The sequence below is a fragment of the Myxine glutinosa genome, chromosome 6 (assembly GCF_964187855.1).
Source record: "Myxine glutinosa chromosome 6, kmMyxGlut1.1, whole genome shotgun sequence".
Taxonomy (NCBI): Eukaryota; Metazoa; Chordata; class Myxini; order Myxiniformes; family Myxinidae; genus Myxine; species Myxine glutinosa.
This window is the reverse complement of record NC_136266.1, coordinates 91131633-91156759: the sequence shown is the minus strand read 5'-3', so window position 1 is coordinate 91156759 and position 25127 is coordinate 91131633. Positions and strand designations below refer to the sequence as shown.

Sequence of the window (25127 nt, the reverse complement as noted above, 5' to 3'; positions counted from 1 at the left end):
ACAAACGAATGGAGGGTGGTGAGGTAAGTCACAGTCAAAGGTAGTCCTATGGGTTTGTAGGTCTTAGAGCAGTATATGTATCGTGAGTAATGGAGTTATTGATGTAAAGTGTAACTTCGCTGCCAGGGTGGGATTTACCCCTCTTCAACCAGAGGATACAACAGCCAGGGAGAGACCCGAAGGAGTCAGGATGTCGTGTGGGAGGAAGGTTTCTGTTAAGTATATGTTCGGTTTTATCAGCAATGGCCTGGATTGAGAGAGCTGTGAGGTTGGAGTGGAGGCCTCAGATGTTGGAGTCCACACTTAGGGACAAGGGAGTAGGCACTGTTGGCAGTGTGGGGGAACTTGGAGAGTGGGTGGGGTAAGGGGAAAGTTGTCATGAGTCAGAGAGAGGAGGTTGGGTGAGGTGGAACAGAGCTGGGATGCTGAAGAGGGGGGACACAAGGTGTCGGCTTGTCGGAGATGACTGGGAGGGTACTGACTTGAAGGGGAGTTGACAGACATGTGCAGGCAACCTTTGCAGATTTGACTTCTCATTGTGTTTGTCATTGTAGTTCTGCAAAAGTACACTGATGTTTGTTTACCATTGTTGTAGTCTTGCTTGCGATCTGTTGTTATCATTAATAGATGTTTAACTAAGCTTGAGAAATGAGTGCAATTTATTGGAGGCTGTGAAGTGTAAAGACAAAGGGATAGTCGGCTTTTCTATTTTTACCTCCACCACCGAAGGTGGATGAAGGTTATGTTTTTACGCCTGTCTGTCTGTTTGTCTGTCCGTTTGTGAACAAGATATCTCAAAGTTGTGGACGGATTCGGATGAAATTTGGCAGAGATGTAGCATGTGTGACGAGGACAAAATCATTAGATTTTGGTGAAGATCAGGATTTGGATCCGGCTACTGGAATTAAAAAAAAAAATTCTTCACCATTGGGAGATCGGGCCAAAAACGACACATAGCAGGATATCGCAAAAAGTTATGGGCGGATTTGGACGAAACTTGGTGGAGAGGTTGTGTGTGTTTGACAAGGACAAATGGGTTCGATTTTGGTGAAGATCTGATTATGGATTTGGATACGAGAGTCATTTAATTTTAAAGTGAATCTTCACCATTGGGAGATGGGACAAAAGCGATACATGGCATGATATCTGAAAAAATTATGGACGGATTTGGACAAAACTTGGTGGACGCGTTGGTTTGGTGACAACAAGCCGATTAGATTTTGGTTCAGGTCCAAATCCAGATCCGGCCCGTCATTGGGATACAAAACAAACTGTTCAGCCTGGCGGAGGTATGCACTCTACCGAGTGCCGTTCTAGTTTTTAAATTATTTCCAGCACAATATTTCTTTCTGACCAGTTGAGATGCTTCATTAAAAAACAGATTTTTTTCTCGAAGTAAAAAGTGAAAAAATGCCCCCTTGCTTTCGTACAATTTGACTTTCTGGGTCTTGTGTTTTCGTGCAATAAAAACGGGTCATCTTTCATGATGGCTTATTTTTATGAACCAAAATGTCACTTTCCCTTTTGTTTCACTTTATTATTGATGCCTTACAATAGGTTCACTGGTGTGATTGATTTGGTTATTTTTGGTACAAATGAGAGAATGTTAATTTAAATTTTGCTGTCAAAGCAACTATGCAATCTTTTGTGCCAAGTGGTGATTCATTGGGTTGCTGGCACTGATTGTACGTGCCAATTTGCCGGTGCCACTTTTTTTTCTTTTCTTTTTTTAGTTTCTGGAAAATGATGGCATGTTGTGCCTGTGCAAAGTTGATTCAAGGATATATGTTTTGCCTTTTTTTTTGCAAATTCTCGTCCATGATAAAATCAGACAAAATTGATGTTCATTCTCAGCTGATGAAAAAAAACAACCTTTTTCCGATCCCCATTTAAAAAAATCTTATTAGTTTATTTCTTGATCATTTCTGACCCATTTATTTTGTTTTCTCCTCTGCCTCTTTGACCCTGCCAGCATATGTGAGCGAGTGACACCACGCCTCTCCCATGCCAACTCTGGCGTGGTACTCTCTGCCGTGAAGGTTCTCATGAAATTTGTGGAGCTTCTTCCCAAGGATGCAGAGTACCATACCACACTACTCAAGAAGCTAGCGCCTCCACTTGTTACACTACTCTCAGCCGAGCCAGAGCTGCAATATGTCGCACTGCGAAACATCAATCTTATAGTGCAGAAACGGTAATGCCATCGCCAATGGCTGGTTTGTCATTTATGGAGTAATTTTTATTCCTCCACAGCCGAAGATGCTGGAGGCATTGTTTTCGGATTGACAAGGGGCAGGGGAGGGCAGGTTAATGGGGAGGAAAGGATGCGTTGAGGGGCAGGAGAGAATGCAAGGATATAAGATTGATACGAAAGCAAAACTTGGGATGGGAGGGTGCTTCAACGAGGGTAGGAAAGATCATGGTTTTTGATTAGGGACAATGAGATGGTGGTGAACAGCTGTCTTGAAGACCTGGTGGGAAGAATGAGGTTGAAGAGAATGTGGAAGTTTGTTCCATAGATGGGGGAAAAAAAAGAACAAATGAGTGGAGTTGAGCAGTGATCCTGGATTTAGGTCATTTCACCAGAAGGGGGTTGATGGGGGACCATGTGTTCCCTGAGAGGGAAGAGGCTACAGCCTGCCTGTTTTAAGGATGAGGGATGTCATGGCAGTGGATGGAGGGGTTGGCCACTATTAATGGATGTGGATGTGAATGTGAATGGAAATTTATTATCATGTGCACACTGCATCTGCACAATTGACTGCTCAGAATTTCCAAACTAGACTTGCATAGACCCACTTCATGGGAGGGATGGTTAAAAAAAAAAAATTCCTTTGAAGGCATGGGGCTACATGGAGCTGGAGGTATGAGATGAGGGTGGATGAACTACGTTTGTGTTTATATATATATATATATATATATATATATATATATATATATATATATATATATATATATATATATATATATATATATTTTGAAGAGTTAAAAAAATGTTCAGAGCATTTGAAGAAAGAAATGTTTTATTTGGTGTAGATTCAGTTAGGGGATGTTGAAAAGGGATAGCGAATTAAGGACGAATTCTGTATGACAGTTTTTTTTGTGAAGAATAGTTTTTTGTTTTTGGAGTGAGAAAGAGGTGCAGAAACAAAATAGACTTACAAGAAGATTATGGAGAGGGACATGAGCATGGTCGTGGTTGTGGTGCAGGTGCAGAGATGGTTCTCTGGATAGAGGTTGTGGAGGATTAACTCATGTTATGATTCTTATCTTTGAATGTAATCCTTTACCTGTTATCTTACGATGCAATTGTTTCAGGAAAAGCCTCTTGTCTTGATTTTTATTAACTATTTTCTTCATCTCATTCCTCAATTCCCTTCTTCTTCAGCCCTGAAATTTTGAAACACGAGATAAAAGTTTTCTTTGTGAAATATAATGATCCAATATACGTGAAACTGGAGAAGCTGGACATCATGATTCGGCTTGCCTCTCAGGCTAACATCACCCAGGTTAGAGTTCCACATTGTTTGTCATTTTCATAATCTTTTTGCTATTGATTTTTATCTTTTTTTTTTTCTTTCAATTTGTCCAATTAATATGTGCATAAGAGAATAAATGCCAGCATGCATCAAGTTCATTTTGATTGTGCTGATTTTGTACCTTTAATAATATGGCGCAGGTCCTGGCCGAGCTGAAGGAGTACGCTACTGAGGTAGATGTAGATTTTGTGCGCAAAGCCGTACGAGCCATTGGCAGGTGTGCTATCAAAGTGGAGGTTTGTTTTTGTTTGTTCTTTCTCCATCAAATTGGTTATAATTTTTTTGCATATGACCAGGGGTTTTTCATTTAAATAAACCAGACTGGTTTAATTTTTCTTCTCATTCTGCTTAGTTGCTCTTGTGCTTGGTGGTATTGACGTTTCACCTGTGCTTTTATTTCCTGTTTACTTATTCCCATGCACACCTTGTATTCGTCTGTCCAGCAATCTGCAGAGCGCTGCGTTAGCACGCTGCTCGATTTGATCCAGACGAAGGTCAACTATGTCGTCCAGGAAGCTGTTGTGGTCATAAAAGACATTTTCCGCAAATACCCCAACAAGTGAGTCAGTGGATGGTGAGGTGAGGAAGGTGATGGCTATGATTAGTATTTGAACCTCGGTAACACCTGCTCATGGTTCCACGTGGTTTGATCAGGCTGAAAGTGCAAATAAGTGGAACGAGTGTGTTGGACTGTGAGTTATTGTTAAAAGGTGTTGATCATCATTGTTTCGGTTACAAGAAAGGCCTTGTATTGAAACTAAAGAAAAGAATGAAAGGTAATTGAGACTGATTTGGTCTTGGTACCTTGCACTTGCCAATTGTTGCAGCTTTCAAAAGTCTGTAGACTCATGACGTTTGACTGATTATGCTTTCCAGGTGATCATACTGTGGGGCTTTGGTGTGAGGATTGAGATGCATTGTAATTACAATGTAGTTTTAACTTTTTGTTTCTTAAATTGACTTTAAAAATTTGCATGAGTTGTGGCAGCCCCGAATACCTTATACTTATACTCGAGGCTACTATGAATTCTAAAGAAAAAATAGTTTAAACTACGTTAAAATGAGTTTTGGTACAGTAAAAAAAAAAATCCAGTGAACAAGGCCCAAATTTTGAATAATGTTAAATTTGTCTCAACGTTTTAATAAACTTTTTTTTCTTCTTTAATCTGCGGTATTGCCTGTGGTAGGTATGAAAGCATCATTGCTACGCTTTGTGAAAATTTGGACTCGCTGGATGAGCCAGAGGCCCGTGCTGCCATGATATGGATTGTCGGCGAGTATGCAGAGCGTATCGACAATGCCGATGAACTTTTGGAGAGCTTTCTGGAAGGATTTCATGACGAGAGCACTCAGGTATTGCAGAAACACCTATTGCTTGCGATGCGTGGAAGTTAAAAACAACTCTTCTCCCCAAAAAATTGGATGCGGAGTATTGAACCCGTGACGACTAAATAACTGTTCTGCGATGTTATTAACTTGACCAATGTACATTGATTTTTGTGTTTCTGAGCTTTTTTTTCCATGTAAGAGATAAATGCCAAGCCCATGATTTTCCACTACAAAGAAGTGCCTTTTCTGTTTCCAAAAAACCCCCTAAATTCCCTTAAAAATTCTGTTTTGTGTTGTCAATTGAAAAACAAGCATTTATTAGCCCATTCCCTGCACAGCAGGAGACTTGGGTTTTGTAATCACTTCTGTGTGTGTGAGTGTGAGTGTGTGCGTCCGTCCGTCCATGCCGTAAACGTTTTTGCCATTTGAGCTATTGTCATCAGCTATTGTTTATCAAATTTTCAGAAATTTTTTATTGTGATGATATGGAGAAGACAAATTAATAATTTTGTCAAAATGTCAAAGGTCAGCATCACCCAAAACCATCAATTTTCATCCAATTCACCGGAAATTTCAATCTACCATTTGAACTTTGTCTTCAAGTTTTCAAAAAAGCTTTGAGAATATGGAGTAGTCAAATTAATAATTTGGTCAAAAGGTCAAAGGTAGCATCACACAAGATTGTCAATTTTCATCCAATTGACCTGGAATTTAAAGAATTTAATATGGGGTGCCTGAATTGCTTTGCCAATCAAAAGTTAGAAGGTGATAATATATTTTGTTTTTTAATTGTATTATATTTTATTTTTACATTTTTATTTTATATATATATATTGTTGCGGATCCCCGAAGCCCGTTCCCGTTACAAAGGGGGGATTAAACCCCTTTTTCCCCCTGGGACTTCGGGTCCGCGAGACTGAATCGCCACTTCCGGGCAAACGTGAAAAAGGGTATCGGGACAAATTCACATGTACCTTTGGTACCCACGCTGCCACGAAAGCGGTGATTGAGCCTCACACGAGCCACGCTTAATCAAGTATGCCCGAGCGGATGCGTATCACGTGACTCGTGCTGTTACTTTTATTGGAACCCGATTCGAGCGGCTTTATTCATACCATGCGAAGCCAATGGATTGAAGAGACAGGACAGTCAAATCGGAGGAAGTACAGAATTTATTAACGCACAGGTTGTAAACCTGGTGCGTTATAGCGTTTGCCTGGGAATTTCGGGCGCTCAAAAGTGAAGCTAGTTTCTGTCACCCATTTCTGTCGCTCATTTCTGTCGCTCATTTCTGTCGCTCAGATGTGTAAACATGACGTCATCAAATCTATATTTATAGGATAGGTTATAGGAGATATATATGTTATAGGATAGGAATATAGGACCCAGAGGACCCAGAGGACCCAGAGGACCCAAATGACCCAGAGGACCCAAATGACCCAGAGGACCCAAATGACCCAGAGGACCCAAATGACCCAGAGGACCCAAATGACCCAGAGGACCCAAATGACCCAAATGACCCAGAGGACCCAAATGACCCAGAGGACCCAAATGACCCAGAGGACCCAAATGACCCAGAGGACCCAAATGACCCAGAGGACCCAAATGACCCAGAGGACCCAAATGACCCAGAGGACCCAAATGACCCAAATGACCCAGAGGACCCAAATGACCCAGAGGACCCAAATGACCCAGAGGACCCAAATGACCCAGAGGTCCCAAATGACCCAGAGGTCCCAAATGACCCAGAGGACCCAAATGACCCAGAGGACCCAAATGACCCAGAGGACCCAAATGACCCAGAGGACCCAAATGACCCAGAGGACCCAAATGACCCAGAGGACCCAAATGACCCAGAGGACCCAAATGACCCAGAGGACCCAAATGACCCAGAGGACCCAAATGACCCAGAGGACCCAAATGACCCAGAGGACCCAAATGACCCAGAGGACCCAAATGACCCAGAGGACCCAAATGACCCAGAGGACCCAAATGACCCAGAGGACCCAAATGACCCAGAGGACCCAAATGACCCAGAGGACCCAAATGACCCAGAGGACCCAAATGACCCAGAGGACCCAAATGACCCAGAGGACCCAGAGGACCCAGAGGACCCAGAGGACCCAGAGGACCCAGAGGACCCAGAGGACCCAGAGGACCCAGAGGACCCAAATGACCCAGAGGACCCAAATGACCCAGAGGACCCAAATGACCCAGAGGACCCAAATGACCCAGAGGACCCAAATGACCCAGAGGACCCAAATGACCCAGAGGACCCAAATGACCCAGAGGACCCAAATGACCCAGAGGACCCAAATGACCCAGAGGACCCAAATGACCCAGAGGACCCAAATGACCCAGAGGACCCAAATGACCCAGAGGACCCAAATGACCCAGAGGACCCAAATGACCCAGAGGACCCAAATGACCCAGAGGACCCAAATGACCCAGAGGACCCAAATGACCCAGAGGACCCAAATGACCCAGAGGACCCAAATGACCCAGAGGACCCAGAGGACCCAGAGGACCCAGAGGACCCAGAGGACCCAAATGACCCAGAGGACCCAAATGACCCAGAGGACCCAAATGACCCAGAGGACCCAAATGACCCAGAGGACCCAAATGACCCAGAGGACCCAAATGACCCAGAGGACCCAAATGACCCAGAGGACCCAAATGACCCAGAGGACCCAGAGGACCCAAATGACCCAGAGGACCCAAATGACCCAGAGGACCCAGAGGACCCAAATGACCCAGAGGACCCAAATGACCCAGAGGACCCAGAGGACCCAAATGACCCAGAGGACCCAAATGACCCAGAGGACCCAAAGGACCCAGAGGACCCAAATGACCCAGAGGACCCAGAGGACCCAAATGACCCAGAGGACCCAGAGGACCCAGAGGACCCAGAGGACCCAAATGACCCAGAGGACCCAAATGACCCAGAGGACCCAAATGACCCAGAGGACCCAAATGACCCAGAGGACCCAGAGGACCCAAATGACCCAGAGGACCCAGAGGACCCAAATGACCCAGAGGACCCAAATGACCCAGAGGACCCAGAGGACCCAAATGACCCAGAGGACCCAAATGACCCAGAGGACCCAGAGGACCCAGAGGACCCAGAGGACCCAGAGGACCCAGAGGACCCAGAGGACCCAGAGGACCCAGAGGACCCAAATGACCCAAATGACCCAGAGGACCCAGAGGACCCAAATTCTATGTATGTTTCTATGATGATGTATGTTTTGGTGAAAGTACATAATGTGAATACTAGTAGCAATTTTACAAAAACCATGGCATAATTTCAAATCTTGACCCGAGATGATAATTATGCTACATCATAATTTCCATGTGCCAACCTGGGCGGAATCCAAGTGGATTCACTTGACTTGTTTACACTATATACAATGATCAGAATGAAAGGAAAGGGACACAGAGCAGAGCTTAATCAGTCTTACTTATTTTCCCAGACAAAGGGCCCATTCACTCACACGGGGAGAAGAAGAGGAGAATGTTCGCACGCCAAGCGCGCTTTGCCGTCGGTCGCCCCGGGGCAGCTCGCCCGGCGTGGCTCTTCGATGTTCACGGCACGTATCAGGCGAAGGCAGGCAGGAGGAAATCCTCGCGGCGCGTATGCAGGCAAAGGCAGGCAGGAGGAAATCGCGCGTCTGGCCAGGCGCGGGTCGTCCTTTCGAGCGAGCGATTAATACAGCGCAGAGCACGGGGAACGGGGAAAGTTCGTGTACAACGAGGCAATTCAATTCGTTCTGCAGCTTCTCTCGCGTTCTCGTCTGCCTTCTGCGTTCTCGTGCCGTCCGTTCTCGTGCGATCTCGTGCGATCTCGTGCGTTCTCATACGTTCTGATCTGCCGCGTTCTGGTTAATAGGCTCGGGGCAGGACCTTATATGGCACCTCCCTGACCTTACCCGAATGTTCCAAGCCCCGCCTCCTGCCGCAGTGGTAAGCCACTCCCCTCGAGCCCTGATTGGCGGCTCGTGCTTACCGACCACTCCTCCTGCCCCGCCTTCCTTCGGCCTCGGTCGACTTGTTCAGGCCTGCCCGCGTGGTATTTCAGCGCCAAACCAAAAGCATCAAAGCAAAGCTCCAAAAGATCACCCAATCTCACTGGCCTACTCAACGCAAAACTAAACACAGGAAAGGACGACGCTTACATTTACTAAGAAATAACTGAACTATTGCGAGGCTACATGTTGTAGTGTAACTAACTAAGAGGGGAAATTAACCTTTATTTCAAAACCGCAACTATATATATATATATATATATATATATATATATATTGTAACGGAAACGGGGACGGCAGTCCCCCTTAGCAAGGGGGGGGGGGGTTAATCCCCCTTCTATTTGCACTGGCTGTCTCCGATCCTGAAGCTACCCCGCTCCCCTGTGGGGCGGGATTGCCCAAAGTGATTGGTCAAGGGATTCCCATGCACCTCCGGCAATCCCTCCACAAGGCAGGTGGGTAACTCCGCTCGAAACCACGGGCAAGATGTTATTTGCCGAGCGGTTTTATTGTTCGAACCATTAGCAAAGACTAAACCCGATTCATATGCGTTGGCCGAAATCGAACCACAGGAACTCAATGTGGAAATCTCTAAAGCGACCGAATGTGAAGAAGCAAAAGGGGTAAAGAAAGAACACTGGTATTTATTACTAATTATGTACAAAACCAAAGAAACCAAGGGAGAAGGAAAGAAACGAAAGTAACTTACAGAAGAAGAAGAAGACACAGTGCAATTCTTAAAACAAGCTTAACTTATTCCCCAGACAGAACAAACAAGGCAAACTCACGTACACAAAAGGATGGAATGGCAGGGATGATATGGAGGGATGAGAAGGTTCAGGTCCGTGCAAACGGCAGGGATGGAGGTGACGGCCCCGAATCCTCGCACTCTGGTTCACAGAACGGGCGACAGGGAGATCCGAGGACCGCGGCACGTCGAGGTTCGCGTGCCCGCACTTGTTGTTGTTCAGAGTGCTGGTTGGTACCGCGAGCAGGGCGTGCCGATTCTCATTCGCCTTGTGCTCCTTGGTCATGCGTCTCGCTCCACAGAACTCGTCAAGCGCTTCCCTCCACAGAACTCTCAGCTCCTCCTCAACTGAACGGAGGTGGGGGCTCCGCGCGACGGGTTATATAACCACGCCCATGGAACTTTCACGAACCTCCTCGATCGTTCTCTCTCAGCCCTCTCAGGCCAAACCCCTCATTCTTGGTTGGTTGATCGGGGCTGGCTCACTCCTCCTCCTGATGACGAGGTGGGGCCACACCCTTCTTCCCCGAGTTGACCGCGTGTTCAATGGAGGGCGAATGCAGTTGGCAATTGCGGTTGGCAATACAATCGGCAATGGAGGTTTTGGGCAATTGAGAGGGGATCGATATTATTTGATTTGGTGCAGCGCAAGGTCAACTAGTGGAAAACAGAGCCTTAACTGATACACATACTAAATAAATAACTATTGAGAGGTTCTGTGATTGGCTACGTGCTTGTACATGGACTAGCTAAGGTGCACTTATTTCAATTAACAGCCAATTAAGGGGAAAATGTACAAAGGGGGGTTATTAGGGGTTTTATTACTAAATTTGGAAAGTGAAGGTTCTAAGAACCGCAACAATATATATATATATATATATATATATATATATATATATATATATATATATATATATATATATATATATATATATATATATATATATATATATATATATATATATATATATATATATATATATATATGTATATATATATATATATGTATATGTATATATGTATATGTATACACAAAGAATTAAGTTAAGCACCCCTACACAAAGAATTAAGTTAAGCACCCCCTAATATATATTCTTTGTGTATATGTATACATTGGCATATATTCTAAGGTATGTGAGATCAAATAATGATTGGTATGACATTAGCAATTATCCATTGATGAAATGCAGATGAGTGCACGCATCTGTGACGCCCATCGCTCGTGCAGCACGTGTTATCATCCACGTGGTCGTGATGTTCTGTAAATGCACTATCATCACGGGTTATTGCAAGTCACGCCTGAGCTCGTGTGGGGGTTACATGGTCATTTTCTCGTAATGGTGGCTCGTAGACGGTTGTCGGTCGGAGAAAGATGGCGGATAATAGGCATGATCGAGTCCGGAATGTCCAGAAAAGCTGTAGCTCGAACGTTTGGTTACCACCATTCGGTGATCAGTCGGTTGGTGCAGAAACACCAGGAAACGGATGCGGTGAAGGACCGCTCAAGGTCTGGAAGACCTCGCGTGACAACAGTCCGCCAAGATAGAGCGCTTTTGAGACTGGTGCGACGATATCCCTTCGCCTCGAGCCATTTCCTGAAGGACAACTGGCTGCCCAACAGAAGGCTATGTCACCGTACCGTGAGGAACCGCCTGAAATCGGCCGGTTTAAGGTCAAGACGAGTGATCAAGCGTCCAAGGCTACTCGAACGACATCAGAGGGAGCGTTTGGCATGGTGCCTAGCGCGACGTGGATGGAACATCCGGTCTTGGAGGCGAGTTCATTGGTCGGATGAAAGCCGGTTCTTGCTGTACGTGACAGATGGGCGTGTTCGGGTGTGGCGCCACAAAAACACCGCGTATGCACCTAAAAACATTCAACCAACGGTACCCTTTGGTGGTGGCTCGATTATGGTCTGGGGATGCTTCTCCCATGACTGTAAATTGGACCTGATAACTGTGCGAGGTAACCTCAACGGAGAGCGATATGCCGAGGAAATCCTGAATACCACCGTAATCCCGCACTTCGATGACCACACCCTCGCCAGCAGACCCATCTTCATGGATGACAACGCCAGGCCTCACCGTGCGAGACGCGTCCGAGCCTTGCTGGAGCAAGGTGCTGTGACAACCATCCCCTGGCCTGCGTACAGTCCTGACCTGAACCCCCTCGAGCACGTTTGGGACATGTTGGGACGACAAATTGCGAAGATGGTCCCTCCAATAGCCAATCTGGATGAATTGGAACGTGCATTACATCGGGAATGGAACAACCTGCCACAGCAACGCATACGACGGCTTACAGGGTCTATGAGACGTAGGGTTGAGTCAGTGAACCGATCACGTGGGTCCTACACACGTTATTGACGCAAAGATCGCTAGAGGTCTTCTCAGAACAATGACTGTACGTTAGAAAACATAAACGTCATCCACACTGTCCGTGATGGACCTATAGCTCCATACTTAAATTGAGGTGAAAATATGCCTAAAATTCCCAAAAAATTTCACCTTAAATTATTCAGAATAAAATATTGAAAACGGCATGATTGTTATGTTTTTATGTGACCATAATATCACTGCTCCAGAAAATATAGCAATATCATGGGTATATTACACTGTTTTGACGACAACAAACTTGTAATGTGCGAGGTTGTAAAAAAACGGGGGGGGTGCTTAACTTAATTCTTTGTGTATATATGTATATATGTATATGTATTTATGTATATATATATATATGTATATATTGTTATGAATTTGGTAGAGCAATATGTAGAGCAGAGTAGATCTGAGTAGGTAAAATGCTCCGGGATGTCACGATAGCTAGAACCCACTATGTACCTTTAAGTTAGTATGTGTAGGCGTATGCCGGGATAATTGCGTATATATTTCCTGTACGGGGACAGGAAGTGCTAAGTAGGTCGGGCGATAAGGGTAACTTTGTGTGTTTTCCCACTCCTGTGGTCAATCCAATGTCCCTTTTGGCACCGCACCTAGACAGTAGGAATTCATGCCCCTAGCGCACCTACATTAATTAATTCCCTTCCCTTTCACATCAAGGAAACAACACCGACCAAAGCGCACCCTGCTGAGACACGATGAGAAGGGGGTGGATCTTTTGACGTCATGGGGAAGGGCGGACGAATGGACGTCACGAGAGGGCGTGACGGGGCGGGAGGGAAGTGACGACACGAAGGAGAAGAAGAGACTTCGGAGTTGGACACGAGGCAGAGCAGACGCCATTTGGGGGAGCTGAGAGGATTCAGTCGTGATAAGAGTGCACTGGACATTTTTCCCCTCTCGTTCTTTCCTGCCTTCGTTCCCTCCATCTTCCCTGCGATTGGATCGCATGGGCGGCTGTCGTGCCGAGGTTCGCCCCGTTGGTGGCCGTATTCGTGGCCTCTTGCATACCATTGCCAACCACTCACGATCTCCATAGTGCCGGGCAGGGACGACAGCCCCAGGAACCGTGGTCCTTCGGACGGGGCAAGCGTTTGAGAATTGCGGGGCGAGAGGACTGGGGCCGGCGAGCGAGTCGTGTCGGGGAGACAACTCCCACCCACGTGTCAGGGCCTAGCCATCCGAGGCCTGCACTATCTTCACGCCACGCTCCCGAGCGAGCAAAGCTAAGAACGCACCACACACACACACCCTCTTTGTTCATTTCGTCGTCTGCCCTGTGGTTTGTTTAATAACTGTTGAGTGGGAGTACTCCATATAGGGGGTTTAGAGCATCATATTTCTTTGTTCTCGGAACCGTTAATAAATCATTATTTTCTGTATATACCTGAACGCAGTTTCCTGTTTCATTTTAATCGGTAAGGTTGCGGAGCTTTGCTGTGTCCCATCCTGCCATTCCGCGCGTTTAACTTTGTGTTTGATTTGGAATCCGCTATTGAGTTTTCGCCTCGGGAGTTAAAGCCTCGTCATTGGCAATCCGCAACTGTGGTGTTAATCGCGGTTGCGCGACAATATTTATTGTTGCAGATCCCATGTCTGTCGTCGAATTAAGGTGGGGAGGGGGGGCGGTTAAGACCCCGTTTCCCCACAGACCGGGTCCACGGGCCATCGACCGCGATGAAGCTCGTGCCCGGCGGGTTGCGGAGCAACTCCAATCCCCAACCACGAGCCGAAGGGTTATCGACCGTGATCCGAATACCTTAGAGACCAGGAAGACCGGGTATTGAACCCCTCGCGCGATCCCACACCTATTCAATCAGGCACGCCAAACGAATCGCGCGGTGTGGGGCATGTTATTACACTGTTATCTACGGACCTAATCGAGCAGCCGAATTTGGTTCGAACGATGCCAGGTCAATGGGGAAAAAGACGCACATGAGCAGGTCGAGAGGAACTAAAATGTACACGTTTTTATTCACAAAAAGCACAGCAAAAGGACGAGGAGCAGGCTCTAATCATATATCCTTACCTAACCATTCCCGACACAGGCGCCTGGCACACTCGCACACGGGATAAATCACACCGGTTGGACTCGTACAGGGAGGACTGGTGGACGCTGATTTGGGTGAGGACAGTTCGGGCTGGCAGGTCCAGCGCGTAGCGTATGGGTCGATCTGGTAGACAGCATGAAGGAGACCAGCCCGAAGGAGCCCAGCCCGAAGGAGACCAGCACGAAGGAGCCCAGCACGAAGGAGCCCAGCACGAAGGAGCCCAGCACGAAGGAGCCCAGCACGAAGGAGCCCAGCACGAAGGAGCCCAGCACGAAGGAGCCCAGCACGAAGGAGCCCAGCACGAAGGAGCCCAGCACGAAGGAGCCCAGCACGAAGGAGCCCAGCACGAAGGAGCCCAGCACGAAGGAGCCCAGCACGAAGGAGCCCAGCACGAAGGAGCCCAGCACGAAGGAGCCCAGCACGAAGGAGCCCAGCACGAAGGAGGCCAGCACGAAGGAGCCCAGCATGAAGGAGCCCAGCAGCATAGGTGCAACTCCACCTGTATAATTTTTTTAATGAGAATTATGACGTCATATGTCACGTGGTTCAGCCGCCATCTTGGAAAAACCGAAAAACTTTGCAACTCTATCTCCGAAAGCGTTGAATAGAAAAAATTGAGACGTGGCTCATTGTAAAGAATTCTCCATGGGGAATAAAATATGTTGATGATGTCATAGGTGCCTCCATTATGACATCATAATTCGACAAGTACAAAACTTAATCTGAGCAAGATGAAATTTCTTGAGCATAGTCTAGGAATAAATTAGTTTCGAAAAAAAATAATCACCATCGGTCACGTGGTTCGGCCGCCATATTTGTTTTAACACAAAAGCCTTAAAAACCACTGAAAATACATCCTGGCGAGGGTTTGCAATCCGATTGTTCTTTCTTGTTGCCTCTGTGTGAGGAGCCCAAGGCAACACATTAGTTGCCTAATGTGTTGAATAATAAAATATATGTGGTATAAATTAATTTTCTAAAATATGTCACTGCATCTGAAGTCATTGACTTTTATTGAATAGTTCTATTCCACTTCGTGGTGTAAAATAATTTTATTTGCGGAAGTCTGGATGGGATGGGGTGGGGTGGGATGAGGAGTAAGGGGGATGGGGGAGGGGAAGGTGTTCGGCTGGAGTCGGGATGGGATCGGGTGGGAGTCGTGGGGTTGGGTGGGAAGAGGGAAGGGTTGGGCGTAGGGACCTGTCATTGTCCGGCAACGCTGGGTAACTTTGCGAGTACTGAATGAAGTAACAATCTGGAGAGCATAGTTAAAATGAAATCCAATTTGAAAGTTGGAAAAAAAATAAAAACACTTTTCCTTAAGTCTTCACACCTAAAATCCTCCGTCACCCTGGGCGGTACATTTTGCAATCAGTGATACAAACGTGAGTAATACAACAACAACAACAACATGCATTTTAAGGCCATTTTCCCTGCAAGAGCGGGGGTTAGCCTAAAAAACGTGAGGAATAATAAAATGAAAATATAATTGATGGCAGATGGGAAAAATGTGGAAACTGTATCCATGGTATGTCACACTTTAAACTAAATTAATATTGACAGGAAAGACCTGTTCCTTACTGGAGCGGCAAAGGGAGTGGTGGTGGCTGCAGCAACTTTAAGTTGGAGGTGGCCATCCAAGCTTCGTAGAATGTTACCATGCACACCCAGAGTGCAACCACCACTTTTCAACTTGTTTCATCACATTTACATTACACAATACACAATCACATAGAGAATTTGCATCCATCCTCCCTCCTCCCCCAAATCCCCATCCACACCCCTGTGACTGAAAACATCCAGCGGTTTCGGAATGCATTCAAGTCAAACAAAAATAAACACACCCACAAGCCGAATTATATATAGATTGATTGTTATGAATTATTTCCTTTTTCCGTGATCACAAAATCACAAGCTCTATAAATGGAGAGCTTTTTTGAGGAAGACACTATTTATCTGTCATTTTCTGAAGAAAATTCCTACCTAACTCTAGGCCAAAAAATTAGGATGCTGGTTTGTCTAACGCCTCTAAAAAAGGATCATATATTGTTTGTTTAAAGGTAAAATGAAGTTGAAAGAATTGCAGTGCTTTTTCCCCCAAATTCACCGTGTTTTGAAATGTCAGTCACCATCACTTGTATAAAAGCCACATCCTGTATGTTGTACGCAAGGTTTAAAAAATTTTTTTCCCCCAATAGCCAGCTGGACCTTTTGAAGTAAAACCTCACTTGTAGGCAGAGAATTCCTCTGGTCCATCGAAGTGATGTATTTTGGTGACACCCACCATCAAAATTCAGCAGTTTAGTCATGAAGGCAAGAAATTATGTTTAAATATATAAAATGTTATTTGTAAATTAACTCAATAATAAGATGTAAAGATGATGAAACCTCCTTTGTTGCTTCACATACATGTAACTGTTTCAATATGTATAGCTTGCTAAAAATGCTTAAATTGATTGTTTAATTTCTGTCACTTAATTTACATCTAGCACTACTGTATGTATACTGGACTGGATTTGCCATCATTTCGAACCAAAGATTCCTGTTCAAGGGAACAACAGGCACAATTTTGTTTACAGTATAGAATCTGCAACGCACAACAACCACAATGAGATATGGGGTGTGTTTGGTTACCAAGTTTCCTGAAAGCAGACCTTGGGTATAGTATAGGTATAAATAAGCAGGATCCTGTATCGGTATAAGCAGCCAGCCCAGCACCATCGTGAATGCCCTTGTATCTTTCCAGTTGTAAATTATTTTGCCCATCCCACAATCATGAGTTGTGGGAATGATTGACATTAATCATGATTTGGACAAATACTATAAACCATAGTTATCTCGCACCAGAAGCCCTCACGCAGAGGTTAATGTGAATGATTGCTGGCAACAAGGGTTATAGACATAGCAAGTAACTCCTGCCTTCAGATTAATTTTTTTCATCCATGTGACATTGAAAGATGAAAATATGGAGGAATATGACTAGTTAATCATTGTGCAGCAGGTGGCAGGGTCTTGCAAAATGTCAGCTGATATTCCTCTCAGTTGTGTTGACTGAGTATCTTACATGCAAAATGTGTAATAATGGTTTATCGATATAAAAGTATATATATTCTTGCTCAGTATGTGATGTTTTGATTACATTTTCAAGGCAGTCGTCCCTCCATTTGCAAACCCCTTCCAAATGGTATTAGAATAAATTGGATCGCACCGATACGTTTTCACTGGCCCACCAGACCTTTACTTGAGACCTTTTACTGGTTTGTGGGTGTAGCGCTCTTGCGCACACACCTTGAAGCTCAGACACATGTTGGCACACATATAACCACTTTTGCATGCACGCATTTGTATGCGTGCTCTGTCGCTCAGGCACATATTTGCACGCATTGAAGAAGATTTTCCAAAGGAATCGATTATTCTTGTGCATGCAATATGAACCTTTAAAAATTTTTTTTTTAGTTTTGCTCTTTGCTCTTTGCTGTTTCAGTGCTAATGCAAGGGGGGTTTTCATGTTGCCCATCTGTCATTTAACCCTCATTTATGGATCTCGAAACGCCCCCTGTGCCACGTGTACAGTGCAAAATTGTAAGTGATCTCCACAGCTGACTTGTAATACCCTCTCCCACCACCACCAATGGGTGGCGCTATGCAGTACACGTTTACCCAGAGAATGTGCGTCATCCCCCCTCCTGAATCCTCGTGACTCCAAAGTTTAACGCCTGAAACTTTCCTGGGCTGTTTTTTTTCTGTCCAGCTTGTTGCAGGCAGCTGCCTGCACACACACAAATTTCAACTGGTTCTGTCCAGCGGTTCAGGAGTGTATACAAGGCACGCAGGCATGCACATGCCAAATTTATATAGTATGATGACAAGGACAGACACTATAACCTTTTGATATTTGTGCATAAATAAGTCACTATGGGATTAGTGTACAAAAGCCTTGTTGCTTTACTTCAAGCTCAATGGATCAATTGATTGGTGGTTCAGAGGGATATCAAGTTGGGATTGAGGGTATGGAGGAAATTAACTCCAACTTGATAATGCACACTTTGAACTGTTGTGATGCACACTTTGAACCGCCATAGGAATTGATCTCTTGAGCTTGAAGTAACGCAACAAGACCTTTTAAGCCACTTTTAACCATTCTGGACATGCCAATGAGTTTTATAAATGGTGCAATCAGTTTGCTTTTGCCACCACTTCTTCCTTTCCTCTATCCCTTTCCCTTATCTTGCTCATTTGTCTTGGCAGATGTTGCTGTAAAAATCATTTTGATCATCTTTAATCAAAATTAGAATGGCACAAGGTAGAGCGCATACCTCCGTCAGACCGATTATAGTTTGTTTTGTATCCCACTGATATGCCGGATCTGGATCCGGACCTGAACAAAAATTTAATTGGCTTGTTGTTGTTGCCGAACCAACTCATCCACCAAGTTTTGTCACAACTCGCCCACAACATTTTGAAATATAATGTATGTCATTTTTGGCCCCATCTTTCAATGGTTAAGAATCACTTAGCAAATTAAAAAATATATCATATCTGCATCCCTATTAGGACCTTCATTAAAATTGAATAATTTCATCCCTATCACACGACACGCACCACAAAGTTTCGGTTGAATCTGTCCAACTTTTTGAAATATTGTGCTGTTTATCATTTTGGCCCCATCTCTCAATGATGAAGAATCACTTAAAAACTCTCGGATCCGTTTTTTTTTCACCAAAAGCTAATCAATTCGTTTGTGTCACACACCCAACCTCCACCCAAATTTTGTCCGAATTTGTCCATAACTTTTTGAGATATCCTGCACATACAAGGAGATGGGGGTGAAAATATAACCTTCATACACTCGGTGGCAGAGGTAATAATTGCTCCCTTACCCCATTTGGGCACATCAGGGGTGCCACATGACTTTGTTGTAAGCATTTTCATCATTGAACATGTACCCTGGATATGTTGCTACTCCATTGCCACACAGCTACCAAAGCAACCTTGATTCGGGTTCGGAGATTTATGTTTTGCCATTGTATCGGCACACCAATAGCTACTCTATAGATCGGTGGAATCTCATATTTAACTAATGTGTTCATATAATATGTTGCCCAACACTGTCTTGAGAAAGAAGGACATGGCCAAAGGACGTCCTTTAATCTGGTGTCTTATTAGGTCTGTGAGCAGCAAATTGGATTGGTCGTGATGACGTAAAATGCCGTAATATTTTGTCCAAGTACTGCTAAACAGGTTTTGAAAGTGCCAATAAGGTGATTTATGTTCTACAGTGTTCAAGTACTGTATATAATTCGATTAAATAAAATGAAGATTAAAAAAGTTGTCGAAAAAAAAAATTCTGCTGTTCATGCAGCCCCTTTACACCACCTTATTTAACACTTTGCGTTAGTTATTTGTGCATGTTGCTTGTGTCCTGTATGACGTCCTTAAGAACAGTACATTTCTTGGTTGGAATGATTTGCAATTTTGTTTGACTGCCAGACAGGCAGACAGAGGAAACAAATGATCTCACTCCTCTTTGCGCTTGCAAAATCTTGTCAACTTCAGATCCATAGTTCTCTTAAACTACACATTTAATTTTCGATTCCTGTTCACAATACAACATTGAATTGAAATGAAGTTGTTCCTCGATCATAAACTGATTGTTGTAGATAGAAGGACAGACTGACACTGACGGGCAGAATTGAACCAATTGCTTGACCCCGCTTTTTGCTATGTGTGCATGGGGTAACAACTACAAGCGAATTCTAGCAGATAGAACAACTGGTTCAATGTCCCTTTTGAAAAATTTAATATTGTCCCCACACTCACACCATCCCTCCTTGTATGTAAATAACTATCTTGTCGGCAATCAATTAATTACAGGTCTTCATTAATGATAAAATCTTGTCTATGGTGACAGATTCTGGATGATTTATATGTTTGTTTGATATGTTATACCTTGATCGCAGCTGTACAAACTTTGGTACTGTTGTGATGTCACTCGGCAAACGTTCTTCTTTTATAAGTTCAGCATGGTGGTTTTGTATTGCTCAGCTGAATGCAGACCATCCATGCATTTTGTCTTTTAAATCCAGTCTGAAAAATGAATTCGTCTAACCTCAACTGCCAGTGGAATTTGTTTAAAGGTTATTCTCGGCTAGTTTGTGAAGCTAAATGTGTTGTACCTTTTATGTTGCATCTGGTGGAGCGTTTGTTAGGGCGCATGTTAGAGCCTGTTGTTGGCTTAGCGGTTAGGGTGCAGGCTTGGGATTCTAGGATCCTGAGTTTGAATCCCGGTCGATCACTGAATTAACGCCAGGGGGGTTGACTCAGCCTGTCATCCTTCCGAGGTTGGCAAATTGAGTACCAGTTTGCTGGGATGAATGATCCCGGTGTGTACCCCGATTTAGAGTAGGCACACCGTATCCCTGTGCATCATAAGAGGCGACGAAGGGTTGGTGTCGGGAAGGGCATCTGGCCATAATAACATTGCCTCAAACAGGCAACCATGATTGTCATGGGGCCCACAAGACTAACCCCTGCTCTAGCGGGGAAAAATGGCCTTGAAACGATCATTCATATTCATTCATTCATTCTTTTATGTTGCATCTATTCAACCGATTACATTTTTTTTTTTTTGGCACTTGCTTTTTGGCCATTCAGCCCACAAGTCATTTTCACTGTATCGCCTGCAACATTTTGCAGGTGCAGCTGCAGCTCCTTACAGCTATTGTGAAGCTTTTCCTGAAGAAACCAACAGAGACGCAGGAGCTGGTTCAGCAGGTGTTGAGTTTGGCTACACAGGTTTGTGGGGATTTCACTTGGAAATGTATTTGTAAATGTCTTTGAACATGGTGGGGCGGACTTTGGTGACTGGCCTTACCTTGTGGTTTTAGGATTCGGATAATCCAGACTTGCGAGATCGTGGTTACATCTACTGGCGGTTGCTGTCTACGGACCCTGTTGCAGCGAAGGAAGTGGTGTTGGCAGAGAAGCCCCTCATCTCTGAGGAGACGGATCTTCTGGAACCGACCCTACTGGAGGAGCTGATCTGCCACATCTCATCGCTTGCCTCTGTTTACCACAAGCCCCCCAGTGCATTTGTGGAGGGAGGTCGAGGCATCGCAACTCGCAGGCTGCTCCCAGCTCGTTCCCAATCGTGAGATGCGCACTTTTTTCTTCTTCTTTTATTTATTTATTTTTTGTTCATAATCAAGTGTTCGGTAACTCCTGTCATTGGAAGCATGTTTTAAAACTTTGAATTGGACAATAGAGGTAACATTATGATCATTTTGCACACAGTGCTTTCATTCCCCCTCCCCCCTCCCCCTTCCTACCCTTTTCTTGTTCCACACTGGTGATTTTTCAGAGAGAGCATAGAGAGCCCAGATCTGGGATCACAGACATCCCACAGCCTTTCTCAGCAGACTCAGGTCATTCCTTCGCAGAGTGACCTCCTCGGAGACCTCTTGAACCTTGACCTCGCCCCTCCTGTCACTGTTCCTCCTGGGCCATCTTCAATGCAAACTGGAGCTTATGACCTACTTGGAGGAGGTTTGGACAGCCTGGTAATGTTGGAGTATTTTTAAAAGTCTTTCGGGTTCTAGGGGTCTTTAGGGTCTTGGGTTTTTTGGGTTGGGGGAATGAAGGGGGAGGGTGAGTTTTCGGGGTCTTGGTGGGTGGGGGGTGGGGGGGGGGGATGGGGGAGTTTCAGGGTCTTTTAGGGACTTGAGGGTGTTTCGGGGTCTTAGGGTTATTGGTGGTCTTAATGGTCTTAGGGGGCTTCAAGGTTCTTGAGGTTTTTGAGGGCCTCAAGAGGCCTAAAGGTATACCTGGTTCTAAGGGGACTTAAGGATGAAAATGTCAAATAGTGTCGAAAGGATCTTTAAAGGTCTAAGAGGTCTCAGCAGTCCAATGGGTCAAAAGTCTTAAAATGTACATTCCAATAGTATGTAATTAATATACGCATGTGTAGTCAGGGTGCACCTGGCGTTCAAACATTATGTAATTAAGAGACATTTAGTCACACAGCTTCTGTCATATGGACCATGTTTTTAGTTTTTATCTAGATTATCGTGTGCCTGTAATATCCACTTTCCACAAAGAAAATATGCAGGAAACTGTTTTAGATTTTTGTACAGTAAACAAAAATTAACTAGTAATCGGCGTCCACAACCACCCTTGACTATGTTATTTATGGAAAGTTGGCCGAGGCCCTCACTTTTTATTACTTGCAAAATCGAAGATTCGAAGAAGAAGTTCAGCAATACCCCAGCCTGCGTCATTAATTGGTTCCATAAGCCGTGACGTAACTCGTAACTCAGTGTTTGACGTAAACCGGGCGTAATGCCTTAAAAATGCCTTAAAATGAAGACAAACACCGTAAAACTAGAGTAAATAACTCGCGAAAGTATATAACTATCGCTAAACCTTAAAGAACACTAAAAACACATTTTATTCATATTTTTTAATGAGTAATGAACACAATTAAAACACAACCGACCGAAAAAAAACACACCACACACACACACACACACACACACACACACACACACACACACACCTCTTTCTCAATGTACTCTGAAATGCGAGAATACGTTCCCTATCATGAATGATGGTCGATACCGTCGACTGTGCTAAGGCATGCGCTATCACCGACACTCTTTCACCTTTTTCATACCTTTTAATCAGATTTAACTTATCTTCCATCGTAACCACATTACGCTTGGAAACACTAGCACTATCCTTCTTAGGACCCATGGCTAACACAGACACAGTAAAGGAATAATCACAAAAATAACAGCGAAAGGCAAAGCAAGCACGCGACCGCAGCACAGGACAAAATGCATATGGCGTCGCCTTTGTTTTGAATGAGAACCAGCAGCTACGTGTACATATACTGTACGTACATTTTAAAAATATTTTTAATGTGCTTTTTATTGTATTTTAAATTGTTTTTAGCTTCTTTTATTGTTAATTTTTATGTGCTATTTTATTTATTTTAAATATATTTTTAAGGAAAAATTGATTTTTTTTCACGTCCTATTATGATGTAGGAGTGACGTAAAGTCGCACATAATGACGTTTGCTGAACTGAAATTGACTCTCGAAGAGTGGCGTAAAGTCGGATTTGACGTAGGTCGAAATGGCATAAAACGGGGTATTGCTGTATATTGCTCGGTTGCGTTTGTGGTTCTGTCTGTTTGTCTGTTTGTCTGTCACCGGCCTACAAGTCACAATTCTAAACCGATCGTCACGAAACTTCACCAAGTTGTCTCGGTCGTCCCAATTGAGAGGCCTATTGATTTTGAGGTCAAAGGTCATCTGGAGGTCAAATATCTAAAATCGCCATTTTAAATCCGATTGACTTGAAAATTTAACAGCATTTGTATATCAAGTCACTAAATTGGGAAATGAACTATTTTTGAGGTCAAAAGGTCAAAGGTCAACTCGAGGTCAAACTTTCAAATCACCACTTTTCATCTGAAAACCCATCAATTTTAATCCGATTGAGTTGAAAATAGAACAGCATTTGTGCATTGCCTCACTGAATTGGGAAACGAACTATTTATGAGGTCAAAGGTCAACTCAAGGTCAAACTTCTAAAATCATTTTTCATCTGAAAAATTGTCACTTTTCATCCTGTTGACCCGAGCTTTGATCAAGATTGTAAATTTTAATCTTCATGAAATGGACAATTTGCTGTATCAATGGAATTTTTTTTTTCTCGGGGGTGGGAGGTGGATTTTGCAAGTATCGTGCTACGCATGACATCTTCTTGTTTGTCTGTTTGTCACCGGCCTACAGGTCACAATTCGAAACCGATCGTCACCAAACTTCAAGTTGTATAGGTCTTCACAATTGAGAAGCCTATTGTTTTTGGGGTCAAAAGGTCAACATAGGCCAAAGGTCACCAACAACAAACAATATGCATTTTAAGGCCATTTTCCCTGCTAGAGCGGGGGTTAGCCTTGTGGTCCTCATGACAATGTTCTCCATTTTGCCCTATTTTCTGCATCTCTCCTTGTTAACCCCCTTGCCCGCATTTCTTCTTCCACCATATTTAGCCAAGTCTTTCTCGGTCTTCTCCATCCTCGACTTCCTTCTACATTCATTTCCATCACTCTTCTCAACCAGTCACTTTCATCCTTCCTCAACACATGACCAAACCATTTTAAACTGTTTCTCTTCACAGCATCCATCACAGGCTCTATTCCCGTCATCTTTCGCAATTCATCATTTGTCTTCCCCTCTCTCAACGATACTCCACGCATCCACCGAACCATTCGCATTTCCACCCTTTCCAGCCTTCGTTGCTGCTCTACGTTCATTACCCATGTCTCGCTCCTATAAATCATAACACTTCTCACACATGCAGCATACACCTTTCCCTTCAGGCCATAGGCCAAAGGTCACCAACTTTGCCAAATTTCTAAAATCCTCAATTTTCATCCGATTGACTTGAAATTTGAAGAGGACTTGCATATCTGGTCACTAAATTCAACCACCAAGTATTTTCGAGGTCAACATAGGCCGAATTTCTAAAGTCACCAATTTTCATTTGATTGACTTGAAATTCTAAGAGGATTTACTTATATGGTCACTGAATTCAACCACCAACTATTTTTGAGGTCAAAATAGGCCAAAAGGTCAACATAGGCCAAGTTTTTAAAATCCTCAATTTTCATCCGATTGACTTGAAAATTGAACAGCATTTGCACATTGAGTCACTAAATAGGGAAACTAAATATTTTTGAGGTCAAAGGTCAACTCAAGGTCAACGTTACAAAATCATCATTTTTCATCTGAAAAATCGTCACTTTTCTTCCTGTTGACCCAAGCTTTGATCAAGATTGTCAATTTTAATCTTGATGAAATGGACAATTTGCTGTATCCATTGAATTTTTTTTTGTGCAAGTGTCGTGCTCCGCATGACGTCTTCTTGTTTATTTATTTATTTTTCTTCCATCCTCGCTTTTTTGCCTTTATTCACTTTTAAATTCGTTTTCTTTGCTACTGCCTGAGCAATTGACACGAAACATTCAACA

At 44.0% G+C, this 25127-nt stretch overlaps 1 protein-coding gene across 2 annotated transcripts in view; it reads left to right on the top strand.

Annotated features, from left to right (window-relative positions):
* LOC137430087 (AP-1 complex subunit beta-1-like) overlaps nt 1–25127 on the top strand; it is a 97166-nt gene that overhangs the window by 16499 nt on the left and 55540 nt on the right. For both annotated transcript variants that reach the window (XM_078780144.1, XM_078780145.1), the window contains exons 7-14: nt 1973–2194; nt 3389–3509; nt 3680–3775; nt 3983–4098; nt 4727–4892; nt 20785–20883; nt 20976–21238; nt 21449–21647. In XM_078780144.1, coding sequence (XP_078636270.1) covers nt 1973–2194; nt 3389–3509; nt 3680–3775; nt 3983–4098; nt 4727–4892; nt 20785–20883; nt 20976–21238; nt 21449–21647 — 1282 coding nt within the window. The remainder of the gene's footprint in view (nt 1–1972; nt 2195–3388; nt 3510–3679; nt 3776–3982; nt 4099–4726; nt 4893–20784; nt 20884–20975; nt 21239–21448; nt 21648–25127) is intronic.